Below are 19,123 nucleotides of genomic sequence, written 5' to 3'. Positions count from 1 at the left end.
ATGTTTCAATCCTAATCTCTTGCATTCTCCCCATACTGCTTAATCCCTTTGCCATAGATACCTATCTATCTCTGTCTTAAAGGCACTCAATGACTTGGCCTCCATAGCCCTCTGCAGAAATGAGTTCCACAGATTCACCACCCTCTAGCAGAAGAAGTTCCTCCTCATCTCAATTCTAAAGGTGGTCCCTTCACTCTGAGGCTGTGCCTTTAGGTCCTAGTCTCTCCTGCTAATAGAAGCATCTTCTCCACATCTACTGTATCCAGGCCTCTAAGTGTTCTCTAACTTTTTGTCATATCCTCCCTCATCCTTCTAAATTCTGAGTACCGACCGAGAATCCTCAACCACTCTTCATGTGACAAGCCTTTCGTCCCCAGAATCATTCTTGTGAACCTCCTCTGGACCCCCCTCAAATGAAGATACAGAGCCTAAAAGTGCTCACGATATTCCAAATGCAGTCTGACCATATTATTATATGTCATCAGCAATACATGTCTACAGTTGCATAACTCTTGAGATGAATGCTAACATTGCATTTGTCTTCCTAACTGCCAAGTGAACCTGTAAGTTAGTCTTAAAGGAATCCTGATCTAATACTCTGAAGTGATTTCCAAAGCCTTTCCCCACTTAGAAAATAGCCTGTGCCTCTATGCTTCCCACCAAAGTGCATAACCTCACACTTTCCCATATTGTATTCCATCTGCCACTTCTTTGTCCCAGTCCTGCAGCCTCCCTGAAAACAGAATAAAACCAAAGATATTGCAGATGCTGGAAATCTGAAACTAACTCACCTAAGGTCATCAGAACCAGGAGCAGGAGTAGGCTGTCTGGCCCTTCGAGCCTGCTCCACTACTCAATAGGATCATGGCTGATCTTCTCGTGGATTCAGCTCCACTTTCCCACACTCTCTCACATATTGCTGGAGAAATTCAGCAGGTCTGGCAGCATCTGCGTAGAGAGAAACAGAGTTAATGTTTCAAGTCCAATATGATTGTCCTTCGGAACAGTTATGCTTTCTCTCAATGAGAATTAACAAAAGGATTGATCAAAATAAAATGTTGTTTTTGCTTCTCTCTCCACAAGTGCTACCAGTTGCTCCACTCAATACTGGATATAGAACTGGCTTAAAGGTAGAAGACAGAGGGTGGTGGTGGAGGGTTGTTTTTCAGACTGGAGGCCTGTGACCAGTGGAGTGCCATTTGGATCAGTGCTGGGCCCTCTACTTTTTGACGTTTACATAAATGATTTGGATGCGAGCATAAGAGGTACGGTTAGTAAGTTTGCAGATGACACTAAAATTGGAGACGTAATGGACAGCGAAGAGGGTTACCTCAGCTTACAACAGGATCTTGACCAGATGGGCCAATGGGCTGAGAAGTGGCAGATGGAGTTTAATTCAGATAAGTGCGAGGTGCTGCATTTTGGGGAAGCAAATCTTAGCAGGACTTATACACTTAATGTTAAGATTCTAGGGAGTGTTGCTGAACAAAGAGACCTTGGAGTGCAGGTTCATACTCCTTGAAAGTGGAGTCACAGGTAGATAGGATAGTGAAGAAGGTGTTTGGTATGCTTTCGTTTATTGGTCAGAGTATTGAGTACAGGAGTTGGGAGGTCATGTTGCAGCTGTACAGGACATTGATTAGGCCGCTGTTGAAACATTGCATGCAATTCTGGTCTCCTTCCTATTGGAAAGATGTTGTGAAACTTGAAAGGGTTCAGAAAAGATTTACAAGGATGTTACTAGGGTTGGAGGATTTGAGCTACAGAGGGAGGCTGACCAGGCAGGGGCTGTTTTCCCTGCAGCGTCGGAGGCTGAAGGGTGACCTTATAGAGGTTTACAAAATTATGAGGGACATGGGTAGGGTAAACAGGCAAAGTCTTTTCCCGGGGTCAAGGAGTCCAGAACTAGAGGGCATAGGTTCAGGGTGAGAGGGGAAAGATATAAAAGAGACCTAAGGGGCAACATTTTCACACAGAGGATGGTACGTGTATGGGATGAGCTGCCAGAGGAAGTGGTGGAGGCTGGTACAATTACAGCATTTAAGAGGCATTTGGATGGGTATATGAATAGGAATAGTTTGGCCGGGTGCTGGCAGGTGGGACTAGATTGAGTTGGGATATCTGGTCGGCATGGACGGGTTGGACCGAAGGGTCTGTTTCCGTGCTGTATATCTCTATGCCTCTATGATAAACACAACGCAGGGGAGCATAGATTTATGTTGTTTTGCATACGGAGCAAGCGTAATGTTAGAAAAAGGCTGTTAAACACAGCGAGTAGTCAGGAGGAAGTGAGGACTGCAGATGCTGGAGATCGAAGTCAAAAAGTGTGATGCTGGAAAAGCGCAATCAGTCAGGCTGCATTCGAGGAGCAGGAAAGTCAATGTTTTGAGCATAAGCTCTTCATCAGCTCTTCTTCAAGTGCTTATGCCTGCAATATCGACACTCCTGCTCCTTGGATGCTGCCTGGCCGGCTGTGCTTTTCCAGCACCACACTATTTGACAGTGGTCAGGATCTGGAATTCAGTGCCTGGGAATGTGGTGGAGCAGGTTAAACTGGAACATTCAGGAGGGTATTGGATGGTTATTTGGCTGGAAATGGCATGTGAAGGTGTGGGGAAAAGGCAGGAGAGTGGCCATCGGTAATGATGCTCCTTTGAAGAGCTGGGGCAGGCACGATGGACTGAATGGCCTCCCCTGCACTGTAACACTACCTGTAATTCTGTGTTTGAGTATGTAACAGTAAATGTTGGAGTAGGAAGGAGAGAGGATGAGTAATATTACAGTGTCATTGCCGTGTTGGTCACAGTCAAGTCCAGAAGACAGGATCTTGGGAGCAGTGTAGGAGCAAATTACTGCAAAGGCTGGAATCTGAACTGAAAACAACAAATGCTGGAGATCACAGCGGGTCAGGCAGCATCCTCGGAGAGAGAGAGCAAGCTAATGTTTTGAGTCTGGATGACTATTCAGCAGAACTTGAGCAGAAGACTAAGTTAGGAAGAGGAATAGGCCATTCAGCCCATCGATCCTGCCCTGCTGTTCAGTACAATCACAGAGGTGGTTTCCTCAGCCTATCCCCATAACCCTGTACCTGTGAGGCAGCATTTAAAGATGTACAGCCACATTGAGATGAAATGCCAGGTTAACTAAACGAATCGGTGCGTTTGACTGACCGCAAGACTCTTGTTTATGTTCTGTCAGGTGGTCGTTTTGAACATGATGCTTCCATTTTAATTTTGTGGTTTTGCTTTGGCAGTAGGAGGGGAGAGTAACCTTTTTTGAATAAGTGTCCAAGTCATCATTGACTGTTGTGAACAAGACAGGAGATGAACAGCATAAATAACAGCTCATAACAGTCTTACGCAAATTCGATATGTTCTGATAGAAAGCAGACATTAGAGAACTGAAATAATTGCTGCTTTTACGATTCTCTTGAGGGGTTAGATTATTGTGACTGTTTTACTTTGTTCAGAACAGGGTATGGCCTGGACTTCAAATAGGTCAATTTAAATCAATCTCCAGAAAGATTGGCGCTGATATTTACAGGGTAATGATGGAGGGGTCGTGAGTGAGGGGGGGACGTTTTGTAGCTGAGATCCCTGTCAGTGCAGGTTTGCCAGACCTCCTGCTAAAAATCCTGTCAGGTGCTAACCTAAATATTTTGAGTAATTTATCCACCAAGTAGATTGCTGGCTGACTGCTGTAGCTCCATAAGGCTGGTGGAACTAGGGAGAAAGCAGAGAATTGAGAGATTGTAGAATGGAACATTTAGTGGGGGCAGGAATGTGGCTTACCTTGGATGGGTTCATCCAGGTTGGGACAAGTGAATACCAGAGGATCTGATCGCCTTCAATTGACGGAGACGGTCTCCCGTTGATCGGACATTTGTGAGGCCTCGTCTGGATTACTGTGGTGCTGGAAACGCACAGCAGGTCAGTCAGCATCCGAGGAGCAGGCGAATCGACAGCTTTTGCCCGAAACGTCGAGTTTTCTGCTCCTTGGATGGTGCCTGACCTGCTGTGCTTTTCCAGCAACACACTCTCGACTCTAATCTCCAGTATCTGCAATCCTGACATTTGCCTTCTGGAATACTGTGTTCAGTTCTGGTCGCCCAGTTATAGGAAGGATATTATGAAGCTGGAGAGGGTTCAGAAGAGATTTACCAGGATGGTGCCGGGTATGGAAGGTTTGAATTACAAAGAAAGATTGGTTAGCCTAGGACTTTTCTCTCTGGAGTGTAGGATGTTAAGAGGTGACCTTACAGAAGTTTATAAAATCATGAGGGGTATAGATAGAGTTAATGATACTTGTCTTTTCACTAGGATGGGGGATTTCAAAACCGGGGCATATTTTTAAGGTGAGAGGAGAGAGATTGAAAAAAGACGTTAAGAGGAAAATTTTTTTACACAGGGTGGTTCATGTGTGGAACGAACCTCCTGGGGAAGTGATGGATGCGCGTATAATTACAATGTTTAAAAGACATTGTTTAAAAGGGGTGTACATGAGTAGGAAAGGTTTGGAGGGATGTGGGCCAGGAGCAGGCTGGGAAGTCTAGTTTAGTTTGGGAATATTTTCAACATGGACTGGTTGGACCGAAGGGTCTGTTTCTGTGCTGCATGACTCTGTGATGAAGTATTCCTGTTTCCATTGACCCATGAGCAGTGCTGGAAAAGCAGTTACTGGGTGGGATCTGCCACTTCCTGGTTCATTTCCGCCCACAATTCTCGATGCCCTGGGTCATTAAATCTAAACCAAGTGAAACTGGGGCATGCAGCCCCAGTAAAATATGTAAATTATGTTCCTGCCTTTGGTGAGCATCCTCAAAAGTTATCCTTTTGTTATAAACACATTATACTGACCACATCATCTCCTCAACTACTTATCCTCAAATAGAAAGTGGAGTCACAGGTAGACAGGATAGTTGTAACAATGCTGCTCCTTTAACAAGGTTATGTTTTCCGTGGCTTTTTTCAGAGAGGTTGTAAAAGACACCGATTCCGAAAAGTCTGGGGGTGAAGGGTTTCAGGGCCAGTTTAAATATAGCTAACAGATACTGCCTTAGACCGAAGACTTTCAAGTTTTAAAAAACACCTGAACAATGAAAAGGGAGTGGCCAGTTCTCCCAGCTCACCTTTTCTCTGGTTTGGTTTGGTTTTAGCACAGTTGTGTTGTAAAAGCTGCTGGACCTAAAAAGAAACAGGTCCAGGCTGATCCTCTCTCTCTCTGACATCTCCCCAGTACGACCCTGGGTTTGATTTTAATTTTTGTGCCAAGGGGTGTTTATGGGGATTGTTGCAAGTATTGGGAGCAGCATCATTAAGTTGGTATAATCTGTTGGGTTTTCAGATAGATTCAGTTATTCGGTATTCTCTTCTCTTTTGCTTGTGTTTCATTTGATAATTTTGTAAATAAATTCTGTTTAGTTTAAAACTAAGTGGTTTGACCAGCTGCATCTTTCCTAGAATATCTACTTAGACCCCTTAAAACAGCAAGCAAAAATAAGGTCTGGGCTAACTCCTTGAAATGTTTTGAGGGGGTCAGACCTGGTCCATGACACAGTGAAGAAGGCGTTTAGCAGGCTTGCCTTTCTTGGTCAGTGGATTTAGAATCTGAGTTGGGATGCCATGTTGCAGCTGTACAGGACATTGGTTCGGCCACTTTTGGAATGCAGGTTCAATTTGGTCTCCCTGCTATAGGAATGATGTTGTTAAACTTGGAATAGGTTTCATAGTCATAGTCATAGAGATGTACAGCATGGAAACAGACCCTTCGGTCCTACCCGTCCATGCAGAACAGATATCCTAACCCAATCTAGTCTCACCTGCCAGCACCCGGCCCGTATCCCTCCAAACCCTTCCTATTCATATACCCATCCAGATGCCTCTTAAATGTTGCAATTATACCAACCTCCACCACTTGCTCTGGCAGCTCATTCCATACACATACCACCATCTGAGTGAAAAAGTTGTCTCGTAGGTCTCTTTTATATTTTTCCCCTCTCGCCCTAAACCTATGCCCTCTAGTTTTGGACTCCCCAACCCCAGGGAAAGACTTTGTCTATTTACCCTATCCATGCCCCTCATAATTTTGTAAACCTCTATAAGGTCACCCCTCAGCTTCCGACGCTCCAGGGAAAACAGCCCCAGAGTGTTCAGCCTCTCCCCAAGGATGTTGCCAGGGTTGGAGGGTTTGAGCTACAGGGAGAGGCTGACCAGGCTGGGGCTGATTTCCCTGCACTGTTGGAGGCTGAGGGGTGACCTTATAGAGGTTTACAAAATTATGAGGGGCATGGATATGCTGAATGGTCAACATCTTTTCCCCAGGGTAGTGGAGTCCAAAACTCGAGTGCATAGATTTAAGGTGAGAGGGGAAAATTTAGAAGGGATGTAAAGGGCAATTATTTCATGAAGAAAAGTGGTGCATGTTTGGAATGAGCTGCCAGTGGAGACTAATACAATTACAACATCTAAAAGGCATATGAATGATTATATGAATAGGGAGGGTTTAGTGGGGTATGGGACAAATGCTGGCAAATGGAACTAGATTAATTTAGGATATCTGGTCAGCATGGATGTGTTGGACCAAAGGGTTTGTTTCCATGCTGTCAATCTCTATGACTCTGTAACCCATCTCATTAATGTGCAGTGATAGGGTTATTAAGACCATTCATCTGGACTCTGTGTGTCCTGTTGGGAGCAGATTTCCTCCTGAATGAGAGAGATGAAAGGAGGTGAAAGTGGATGGGACAGAGGTTATTGTTGGTGTAGGTTGAAGGCGTCCTGAGTGAGGAAGTGGGCAGATAGAGGGCACACACGGTTAGTGGAGTGGAGGGTTAGGTGAGAGTGCGTGAGGGACAATGTTAGTGGCAGCAGTGAGAGTGGTAGAGCATGAGCCCTGGTAGGAGGTAGGTGCAGGGGCAGAGGTAATGTGAGGCATCAGAGACAAGACAGGGGCAGTTAGAAAGGCCATAGGCCTGCTTCCTGCATTGCTGTACATTACTCGGGATTCCAGTTAAGATAGCAGCAGGGTAAGCCACTCCAGCTGGAGTTCCTCTGCTCACCAGCTCCTTTTCTGCTTTTTTTTGTTTCTTTTCCTCTTCTTAAAGTGCTGGTCAGAGACAGCTCCGAGCGGGAGCAGAGTGAACGCGGGATGAGTCCCGGAAGCGAGTTACAGCCAGAGCAGGGAGTGGGAGCAGAGAGAGCACGGGCTGGCCAAGGGCACAAGTCCACAATGGAGGTCAGCGTGCGGAGGCAGTGTGCCCTCGTGTTCTGAAGCCCAGTGAGCACGGATTCAGTGGAAAAGGACTAGAACTTGAGTACTTTAGAGATACTTTATATCCTCATTCTGCACTATCCAAACTCTGTGTTCCCATGGTAGCCTTTTTTTTTACTCATTCAATTCTGTAACAACACTTGTACCTAAAATGGCACCAAGAGGCAACATTACAAACTTTTCACTGTACTCATTCAAGTGCACAAACAATAAAGGCCTTCTCATCCCTTCCCATCCCTTCCCTTCCCACTCCACCCCATCCCATCCCCCTGAGACCTCTGTGACAAGGATGGCAATCTGGGATCAGATTGGCATTGTCCAGTGTTGTAGCCTCCACTGCTTGCTCTGAGGGGAATGGGTATCCTGCCTCTGCATCAACCTGTCCTCCAGACCCTGCCCACAAAGTGAGACATTAAATTCCCCTTTTCTGACTCATCTGGGGCAAATGTGAGGAGCTGTGCAGGGGTCGCACCGGACTGACGGAGCTTCTTCAGGTGTACGGTGTCAAAAGGGGCATCAGTGCCAAGGATGAGATATCCTGTAATGGTGAATCACTTCATGCACCAGGAGATGGGTTAGATAGATAATGGGATGGGGTGGGTCCTCTCAGATCTAGCCTCTCAGAGAGCACTCCTCTGCGAAACTCAACCAAAAAGACGCTTTGCCAGTTTCAGCATCAGTTTCTACGTTCCTGATAGTACTCTATAACAACAGCCTTTGGAAATTACAAATCCTTTTCAATTTTAGAATTGGAGTTCCATTTTAACGAGCTTTAATGTTTGTCTAATCTCACAAGTAACTGTGTTGCATATGTTTAGAAGTGTCTGTTTTAGTACAGTAAAGATTTTATAATGAGACATCTGCTGAATTGGCAGAAAATAAACCTCAGATTGGCTTTACTAACCCTAATGTAAAGTTCCTGCCCTCCTATCTGAATATGAATCATTTTTATCTAGGCTGTGACCAGGGTGAATCAATGACCATCCTTATCAGGGTGAGACAACAGTGTGACGGTGAGAGATTTAAAATACTCCTGTTGGACTATAACCCAGTGTCATGTGACTTCTGATTTTGTCCACCCCAGTCCAACGCCGGCACCTCCACCTCATTCAGCGTAGTTCTTCTTGACCAGTGGAATGACCCAAACCTCCTTGGGACATCCAGTCACTTCAGTGCAAACAGCCCGTTTTTGAGCAGTTTGAGAAAGCTTCTCATTTTCTCCCAACTGAAACTGATGCAAAGTAAAAACAGTCTGTCCTGGCATAAGGGTTAAACGGGACAATGATCCTGGACCTCTCTGAATTGAGCTGTTGACATTAACAGCTGTGATGAGTTGTTGAGAGTCTCAGGTTCCTGCCTTATGTTTGCTCAGTTAGAGCAGATGGCCGAGTCGTGCAGTTTTGAAAAGAGTTTTCCTGGAATAAGCATATTGCAAGCTACCTATCAAACCCAGAGTCCAGTCACATCTAGCATGAGAAACCCCTTGCTCAATATTTTGTCCTTTTCAATTCATGATGGTACCCTAGTGACAGTCATGACTCAGAGTTTATAATACCCTTTGTTCCACGTAACATTTCAAAGAGAGGTTTGTTTTATGCAGGTAACTCACTGAGAACAAACTCTCTTAATGCATTTGCTTAACATATGAGGAATGTTTGAGGACTCTGGGTCTATACTCGATGGAGTTTAGAAGGATGAAGGGGGAACCTAATTGAAACTTAGAGAATATTGAATGGCTTGGACAGAGTGGACATTGGGAAGATATTTTCATTAGCAGAAGAGTTTCGGACCCGAGGGCACAGCCTTAGAGTAAAGGAAAGATCTTTTAGAATGGCAATAAGGAGAAACTTCTTCAGCCAGAGAGAGGGGAACCTATAGAATTCACTGCCACAGAAGGTTATGGAGGTCAGTATAGATAAGTTCTTGATTGTCAATGGGATCAAAGGTTACGGGGAGAAAGCTGGAGAATGGGGTTTCTCAACCCCAATCAGCCATGATTGAATGGCAGAGTAGAGTCGATGGGCCAAGTGGCCTAATTTCTGATCCCATATCTTATTGTGCTCTGAATCGAATTGTTCCATGTCCAAGCCTTGGCTCTCTGGGATGGTAGGGTTTGTTTTCCTGAGAACAGAGGAGATTGGGAAGAGATTGAGATCTATAAATTTATGAGCGCACGCAGGAAGAATCTTTTTCCCTTGGTGGAGAGATCAGTGGCCGGGGGCATTGATGTAGCATTAAAGGGGGATGTGAGGGGAAACGCTTTCACCCAGAGGGTGGTGGAAATCTGGAGCTCTCAGCCTGTAAGGGTGGGAGAGGCAGAAACCCTCCGAACATTGGAGAGGTATTTACATGTACACTTGTGATGCCAAGGCGTACGAGGTCTCGGGTCACATACTGGGAAATGGGATGAGTATAGTTAGGTGGTTATTTGTGAAGAGCATGGAAGCAATGGATCAGGTGGCCTTTTTCTGTGACTTTATCAGATTAGGTTGGCACATCTGCTATTGAATCTAAAAGTTTTGTTGAGTGGTATAACACGGACTGAATTGTTGATTCCCGCTCCTGGTTCTTATGCAGATGTGATGTTTATTTTATGTTTTTCAAGCCTTTAGAGGATTTCAGATTTGATTCTCTATGTGTCGCTGCTGTGGATTCCATGATGATACCTGTTAGTACAACAACCGTCCCTGACAGCGAGCAAGAACACCAACCACCTTTGAATATTGGCGGATCAAATCGACATGTAAACAGAATTGTTGTCTATGACCACTTGTATGGATAGCATTGGATATAAGGTCCTGCTTAAATGGGTTCAATTGTACTTACCATTCCTCATACTTACTCTCAGCACCTCCTATGATTAATCTTTGCAATTCTTCAAATTTCTGGATTCCCGTAAGATCTATTCTTCGTATTTCCACCAGAATATCCTTTCTTTCAGGGTTTTATCTTTTAAAAGGCTTTCAAACGTGTGCTTATATTCAGTATTTTTGTGTCACAACCATTAACTTCCATGTAGCTAATGTCTTAAAAGCAATAAGTCCACATCCCACAAGGGAATATAAGAAATGGTCTGAAAAGAAATGAAGTGTATTTAAAGGTGATCAGCAAGAGACGGAGCAACCCCCCAGGGGGAAGTCAGCAAGCATCGGCCAATCAGTTTGCTACTTTCCTTAACGTTATATCAACAGATTGCCATCTTTGTGGCACGGGCTTGCAATATCTATCCTCTGTCATTCCTACTCAACCTGCGACGTAGAAGAAAAATCCCTTGGAACTTCCAGCACATGATGATGTTTGCAGGTAAGCATATTCTCCCCTGGATGGTGAGGCCTTGTTTGAACTATGACAGTCTAATCTGATAATATACAGCACCTTGACATGTTTTTCACTGTTGAGCTCCTGTATAAATGTATGTTATTGTATTTTTTCCAGCGCTGTAGAATTTGTGTGAAGATATGAAGGTCACATTCTGGTTTTCTGAACTATATTTGGCCTTGTGTGCATTTTGTTAACCTTTTACTGCTCCTCTCCCTTTTCATCCTTCCTACTGACCTTGTCAAATTTATTTAGTACCATCGATTTGCTCCCATCCATTTACCTCCACCAAACACCATGGACACAATGTTAATAGCCTCTTGTCTTAATCCTAGTCCCACCTGTTTCCCAAACTGTGTTTTATTTGCTGTACATGTCACACCAGCTTCTTGCAGCCTCAACACATGAACCCAACAGCTCTCTTCCATAAAGAGATGTAGCAATGCTTTGGAGTTGGAATTTCCAAAGAAGGTAATGATGGTATATGTACTTGTGTGTACTTATACATGTGTGTGCACATGCAGATGTATGTGTGTGTGTGTACAAATATGCATGTATATGCACATGCGCATGTGTCTGAAGGCATGTGTGCATGTATGTGTGCACGTCACAGAGATGTACAGCACAGAAACAGACCCTTCATTCCAACTCATCCACGCTGACCAGATATCCTGAACAAATTTCATTCCATTTTCCAGCATTTGGCCCATATCCTTATAAACCCTTCATATTCATATACCCATCCAGATGCCTTTTAAATGTTATAATTGTACCAGCCTCCTCCACTTCCTCTGGCTGTTCATTCCATACACATAACACCCTTTGCATGAAAACCTTGCCCCTTAGGATCCTTTTAAATCTTTCCCCAATCACCTTAAACCTATGCCCTCTAGTTTTGGAATTCCCTGAGGTCCTTCGTTTTGGAAAGACAAATCAGCGCCAGACTTATATACTTAATGGTAAGGTCCTGGGGAGTGTTGCTGAACAAAGAGACCTTGGAGTGCAGGTTCCCAGTTACTTAAAAATGGAGTTGCAGTAGATAGGATAGTGAAGAAGACGCTTAGTACACTTGCCTTTGTTGGTTAGTGCATTAAGTATGAGATTTTGGAGGTCATGTTACAGGCGTACAGGACATTAGTTAGTCCATTTTTGAAATACTGTGTTCAGTTCAGGTCTCCATACATTTGGAAGGGTGTTCTGAAACTTGAAAGGGTCCAGAAAATTTTTACGGGGATGTTGCCAGGGTTGGAGGGTTTGAGCTACAGGGAGCAGCTGAATAGACTGAGACTAATTTCCCTGGAGCATGAGAGGCTGAGGAGTAACCTTGTAGAGGTTTATAAAACCACGAGGGGCATGGATAGGGTAAATAGGCACGGTCTGTGTGTGCATATGCCTGGGTGTGTTTGTGCTTGTGAGTGTGTCCATGTGTACTTATGTTGTGTGGGTGTGCTTATGGACCTGTATGGGTACATGTGTGTGAATGTCCAGATATTGAGACATGCCTTTACCTGGTGAGATGAAGGTATATCTCTAACCATTAGGTTTTCAACAAGGCAAATGTTTGCCAGGTGCATGAGGCCCACAGAGCTGTTATGTCCAACCTGGTGTTGAACCTATTGCGTGAGCTTCAGTTCTTCTCCATTGAGTCCCTGCTACTGTTCCCTGTTTATCCTCCCACTGTAGATTCCCTTACATTTCCCCACACTATAGTGCACTTGGCGTGCAATAGGCATCTGCCATACTTCAAACTTCGTTTAGAAAATGGAAGAGTGTTTATGAAGATATAAATGGTCAATGGCAGTCCTTCAGCAAACATTGTTGAAAGGGTGATTTGACCCTTTACTCCCTCTTTCAGACCTGACGATAATCCAAATCTTTTCTTTAAACTTTTATTAAGTGTGCATTAAAGATGGAACGCAACTCAAACTTTGCTACAAAAACAATGGGTTTATACACTCTCTACAGACAGCAGTTTCCAGTCTAAAAGTTACACACTTACCCATACCTCTATCCAACAATGTTCATGTAGTTTACATTATAGATTAATACATTGACTACATTATCCAATCATAATCAAATTACTGCACATTATTATTGTATCCAATCATATCTTATGGGAGAAGTGATATAGAGATCTAGTGGGCGGCATGGTGGCATGTGGGCAGCACGGTGGCACAGTGGTTAGCACCGCTGCTTCAAGCGCCTGAGACCCGGGTTCATTTCCCGACTCAGGCGGCTGACTGTGTGGGGTTTGCACATTCTCCCCGTGTTTGCGTGGGTTTCCTCCGGGTGCTCCGGTTTCCTCCCACAATCCAAAGATGTGTGGGTCAGGTGAATTGGCCATGCTAAATTGCCCGTAGTGGATTGCGCTTCGGCGGGTCGGTGTGTACTTGTTGGGCTGAAGGGCCTGTTTCCACACTCTAAGTAATCTAATCTAATCTAATGATCTGGGAATCCGGGTTGGAAATCCACTATGGCAGATGCTGGCATTTGAATTCAATAATTCAAATTCAACGTGTCTGCGTGGGTTTCCTCCGGGTGCTCTGGTTTCCTCCCACAGTCCAAAGATGTGTGGGTCAGGTGAATTGGCCATGCTAAATTGCCAGTAGTGTTCGGTAAGGGGTATATGTAGGGGTGTGGATGGGTTGCGCTTCGGCGGGTCGGTGTGGACTTGTTGGGACAAAGGGCCTGTTTCCACACCGTAAGTAATCTAATCTAATCTAATAAAAAATCTGGAATTAGGATTCTAATGATAACAGTGAAACCACTGTCTGTTGTTGCAAAAACCCATCTGCTTCACGTATGTCCTTTAGGCAAGGAAATCTGCCATCCTTACCTGGTCTGGCTTACATGTGACTCCAGACCCACAGCAATGTGGTTGACTTTTAACTGTCCTCTGAGCAAATAGGGATGGGCAATGAATGCTGGCCCAATTTCTTTTAAAGAAGATGTTCACATCTTCTAATTGTAAGTATGTATTTGTGATTATCAGTAACTCTACAGGCAAAACTTGAAACCTTAAGTATTCGACAGTGCAGGATTTAATGGCTGTTCTCAGAGTAACCTGGTAAGACTAGCTCAGAGAAACGATGAACGAGAACCGATAAAGAGTGGGAGCTAACCCAGCATCCACCTGTAGCTTGGACCTAAATTTAGACAGATGCATGTGTGAATGCTGGCAGATGGTCATATTTTCAGATCATCCCCTTCTGAACAGACTGCAATCTGTGGTTTAAATGGGACGCATTTGTCTCAATGAAGTACAGTGGACCATATAATCATGACTGTTAAAAGGTTTAGATGTTGTTTCAGGTTTTGTAATCTGCCTGGAACCTCGTGCACAGCCATTGGCTCTGTTGTGAGTCCCAGATATAAAATGGCCAGATTAGTGTCCCGGAGTTGGAGGATGGAGAGTGCTTCCATGTGCTTTCTGAAATTGGTGCAGAGCGTGGGTTTAAATTTTTGTGACTTGAATATAATTTCAACGGCGGAGTAGCCAGTCCTCCACACTCTTTAACTGCGGCTGTGTTCAGTTAATAGCTGAGTCGCAAGGTTATGGCCAAACCCAGTGCCTGAGAACCATGAGTGTAATCCAGGTTACCACTCAGTGGGATACTGAGGGAGAGCGCCTCTGCTAGTGATCGAGTCAAGGCCCTGTTTGCATTCCCCTGAAAAAATTGTCTTGGCCAATTTTGCCCTATTTTTCTCATCAACCTGTTCAGAGATGTTATTGTACACTGCTGCAGCAGGTAGGACTTGAACCCAGGCCTCCCAGACCAGGGGGAGGGACAAGAGGGCCCTCCAATTTTGATCCTTTGACCATCATCAGGTCATTATCAGAACTTGCTGCATACAATTGGCTGCTGCAAATTCATCATTCACTCACCTTGTTCACCAGAGGATACAGGTTAAAATCTCTGTTTTTTTTGTACATTCTTGTACACACCCCTCCTCCATCCATGCTTCCCATTATCAGAGGAGATCTGGGAACAGTCAGCACTGTGTATCCGGGCTGGCAGGGAGGGTAGAAAATGTATTAGGGGAGACACACCAATGCCATCTCTTTACTCACCAGGGAGTGTCAATGCCAAACACCTATCAACAGCAACCTGTATTTATATAGAGCCATAAGTGACATAAAATGTCACAGGCTGCTTCACAAGAGCATTAGTTCCGAAAGAGGAATAACCTTTCCTAGAGGAGGAGCTAAGTCTTCCCCCTCCCCCCCCCCCCCCCGCCCAGGCCAGTTGAGGGGAACAAGTCCAGGAGAAAGTGGTCTGCATTCTGTGGGTCTTTTAAACCAAGAGAGCTTGTATTGGTGTCTCCGAGTTGTAGAACTGCAGGAGTTCAGAATGGTGATATTCCATTCGTTATCAGATTTAATATCCCATCCTGAACAGCCCCACATAAACGCACACAGTCCCTGAAGCACTCACACTGTCACATGCACAAACTCACACTCTCAGACTCACCCTTAGACTCACATTCCCTCTGACTCGGAATGGAACTGTCAAACTAACCGTGTAATTTGCGTAAATAAAACTGGAAGGAGTCAGCTCCATAGAAACCAAGACCCACACTTTCTGATGGTCAGACAGTCACGACTGCAGCATTGCTGGGTGTTGTGGACAGAGACCCTGCGGAATCTTGCACAAAGCAGATGCCCAGGGAATTGTAGATGCCACTGTCAGTTTCCCTACTCCTAGAACCCTCTAAAAGAACCCATTTAAATTGGACAGTTCAGAGGATTCCACTGCGGTTACCTAAATAGCTAGTCGGGAAAGGTCCGATGTTAAAAACTTTGTATAACCCTTGAATATCTATTGAAGCAACACTTCCCAAATTCCCAACCTTTGGAGTTCCTAAATTCTGACCCGACAACCCCTCTCCACCTTAGACTGGACGCACTCCTTCACTGCCAAGACCTAACAGCTGTCTACTCAATGGCACCCAGCACTCGACACGCTGATACCATCCAGCTAAACCTGACCTTCCAACCTACTTCATACACTCCATCACTTACCTGCACACTCCTTACTTAGCTCGCTCAAACCCTACTCACTGAAACCTTACCACCTGGCACTCTAAGCTCACAATTACTTTATGTAAGTACCCTTTGACAGGAGCTATCAAGGTGGCTGGCTGGCCTGGATATTTCACTTCAGAATTCAGCAGCTCCTGCTGTGAGAAAGGGAGCATGGTTTGCTGTACTCTGCTTATCCTGTATTAGGAAGGACCTGTCAGATTTCAAATAGGCTTTGCATTTCTGAAGGAGCAGCGATTTGAATCTCCTGTCAGGTTGTGTGAGGTATACTTTGCTTATCACTAGATGGTGATATTCCATTCATCATCAGATTTAATATCCCATCCTGAACAGCCCCACATACACACACTGTCACATACACAAACTCACACTCTCACTCTCACACTCACACACAAACTCTTATTCTTACACACACACATTTACATGCATGCACTCTCTAACGCACGCACACATACAAAATTACACATTCACATTTACATATACACACTCGTATTCTCACACTCAAATGTACACACACACGCTCTCATATTTTCACATGGACGCGCTCGCAACACAATCTCTCTCTCTCTCTTACTCACATATTGTGAAACACTCGCACTCATTTATTTTCATACTCACTCTCACACAAAAACATACAAATTCACTCAAACTCTGTCTCACTCTCACATTCGCACACATGCACACTCTCTCACTTACTCTTTCTCACACATGTGCAAACTTTCACCTTCACTCTCAGATTCACTCACACACAAATTCTCACCAATGTATTCACGTACAAACTCATACTGACACACTGTCATGTATTCTCACACACAAACTCTGTCACACACTCACAGACACACATACATGCACACAAACATTATCTCACACTCACATATACATTCGCGCATGCACACACACACACACGCAAACACAAATCACATACACACTTTCTCTCAGACTCGCGCGCGCACACACCACATATACACTCTCTCTCATACACACACATGCAAACACAAATCATGGTTCATTACTGTTTCTGATTCTTTGAGGCATTTACTTTGCACCCACCTGTGTCAGATTATTTAAATGCACGTGGATGCTGGTTTCTTTGGCTTCAAGGGAGGTTGTGGCCGTATTTTCCGAAATACAGTGAATTTGTTCCAGGTTGGATTCACTTTTGGCTCTCGTCAGGTCTCTATGTCTGAGCTGGTCTCAGTTTTAATGATCTGGAGGTGCCGGTGTTGGACTGGGGTGGACAAAGTTAAAAACCACACAACACCGGGTTTTAGTCCAACAGGTTTATTTGAAACACTAGCCTTCGGAGCACTGGTCCTTCGTCAGGTGGAGCTAGTGCTTCCAAATAAACCTGTTGGACTATAACCTGGTATTGTGTGCTTTTTAACTCAATTTAAATGATTGCTCAAACAACAGGCTGCAAGTGATTTGCAATGAGGGTAAAGCAACATGAACCAGTTCGGGCGATGGTGTTAGCTGTGAGAATCTGTAACTAACCAGGATTTGGTGCCACCACGTGCTTTTCCAGGCACTGCCATAGCACATTGTCTGTCAGCTGGTGTTTCTGCCTGTGAAGGTATCTGTGCTTTGAGGTAATAATGGGGCCATTTCTTCCACAAGGGCTACGAGGTGCCATTGCATTTGCCCTGGCAATCCGGGACACCGACTCAAAACCCAAGCAGATGATGTTCACCACAACGCTGCTCATTGTGTTCTTCACCGTCTGGGTCTTCGGAGGAGGGACCACCCAGATGCTCACGTGGCTTCACATCAGGTTAGTGATCGCCGCATGCTGACAGCCAAATATTGCCAGTATTTGGAGTGACTTGGTTCAGATGTTTAACTCTTTAAAATGTCACAAACAGCTGCAGAAAATCCTCAAGAAAGCTAATGGAATGCAGCCTTCATATCTAAAGGGCTGGAGTATAAGGATACAGATGTCAAGGTGACACAGTGGATCAGTGGTTAGCACTGCTGCCTCACAGCACCAGAGACCCAGGTTTGATTCCCACCTCGGGTAACTGTCTGTGTGGAGTTTGCACATTCTCCCCGTGTCTGTGTGGGTTTCCTCCCACAGTCCAAAAATGTGCAGGTCAGGTGAATTAACCATGCTAAATTGCCCATAATGTTCAGGGATATGTAGGTTAGGTGCATTAGTCAGGGGTAAACATAGGATGAAAGGGTATGGGAATGGGTCTGGGTGGGTTACTCTTCAAAGTGTGGACTTGTTGGGTCAAAGGGCCTATACTCATGCTGTAGGGATTCTGTTTTATGTGATGCTGCAGTTATACAAAACCCTAGTTAAGTCACAGAGTACTGTGAGCAGATCTGAGCCCCACATCTTAGGGAGGATGTTTTGGCCCCAAAGGAAGTTCAACACAAGGTCACAAGGGTAATACCAGAACTTCAGGAGGATGTTGTTAAACTAGAAAAGGTACAGCAGAGGATGAGATGGGCTGAAAAGTCTGTTTCTGTGCTATATGACTCTAAATAAAGAGGAGAGGCTCAACAAATTAGGGTCTTATTCTCTAGAATTTAGGAAATTAAGGGGTGATCTAATCGAGGTATTCAGGATATTACCAGGGAAAGACAGGGGGATAAGATAATGTGTTTCCACTGATTGGAGATTCCAGAAACAGCAGCATACTCCAGACCAATCAGGAAATATATTTGGAAGCACTTCCACACACACAGGAGTGGAGCTTAGGAACTCTCTTCTTCGAATGGCAGTTGGTGATAATTCATTTGTTAAATTTAAATTTGACCCAGACAAACTTTTATTTCGTAAGATTATCAAGGGACACGGGCCATGCAAACATACGGAGTTACGTATAAAAACAGAAATTGCTGGAAAAGCTCAGCAGGTCTGGGAGCATCTGTGTAGACAAATCCAAGTTATCGTTTTGGGTCAACGGAGGAAGTTGGACCGTGGATCAGCCATGGTCTTATTGAATGTCGGAGCAGACTCAAGGGGCTGAATGGCCTACTGCTGTTCCTATGATGGAAACATTGTTTCAAAAACCTCCGAGAATTAATAAGTATGAGGTAGAGGACATGACTACATTACGTTCCGTTTTATGTGACAGGGAGAGTAAACGCCAACAGCACAGCTAACGTGGAATGAGATGACTTTTTGCATTAGCCCCTACTCATAAACACAAGCTGCTCTTTATAATGAACTCGAGTGGATTTATTGGGTCTATTGGTGTCAGTTTGTTTGCACACTATTAACATCAATCTATTAAACTGCGAAGATTGTGACAAAATAATACATTAAAAACTGTTACACTACCCATAAAATTGTAGGCTATTATAGCATAGAAACAGGATATTACACTCCTGCTGTGACATTACCTCTGGCTGTTTTGGAGACTGAAGGATATTAAAGATTGGCTAAGTAACCTGTTTTTCTGGTTGGCGTCAGTGGCTAGAGGTGTGCCTCAGGGATCAGTGCTGGGACCGCAATTGTTTCCAATTTACATGGATGATTTGGAG

General features: G+C 44.5%; 1 protein-coding gene across 1 annotated transcript in view; it reads left to right on the top strand.

The window, feature by feature from the left end:
* The window catches only part of LOC132821767 (sodium/hydrogen exchanger 9-like), a 488,707-nt gene that overhangs the window by 259,979 nt on the left and 209,605 nt on the right, over positions 1-19,123 (top strand). The window contains exons 11-12 of the mRNA XM_060834524.1: positions 10,461-10,572; positions 17,249-17,402. Of these exons, the coding sequence (XP_060690507.1) occupies positions 10,461-10,572; positions 17,249-17,402 (266 nt within the window). The remainder of the gene's footprint in view (positions 1-10,460; positions 10,573-17,248; positions 17,403-19,123) is intronic.

The sequence above is a fragment of the Hemiscyllium ocellatum genome, chromosome 13 (assembly GCF_020745735.1).
Source record: "Hemiscyllium ocellatum isolate sHemOce1 chromosome 13, sHemOce1.pat.X.cur, whole genome shotgun sequence".
Lineage (NCBI taxonomy): Eukaryota > Metazoa > Chordata > Chondrichthyes > Orectolobiformes > Hemiscylliidae > Hemiscyllium > Hemiscyllium ocellatum.
Note: the sequence above shows the minus strand (reverse complement) of the source record. Positions and strands in the feature narration are given on the sequence as shown.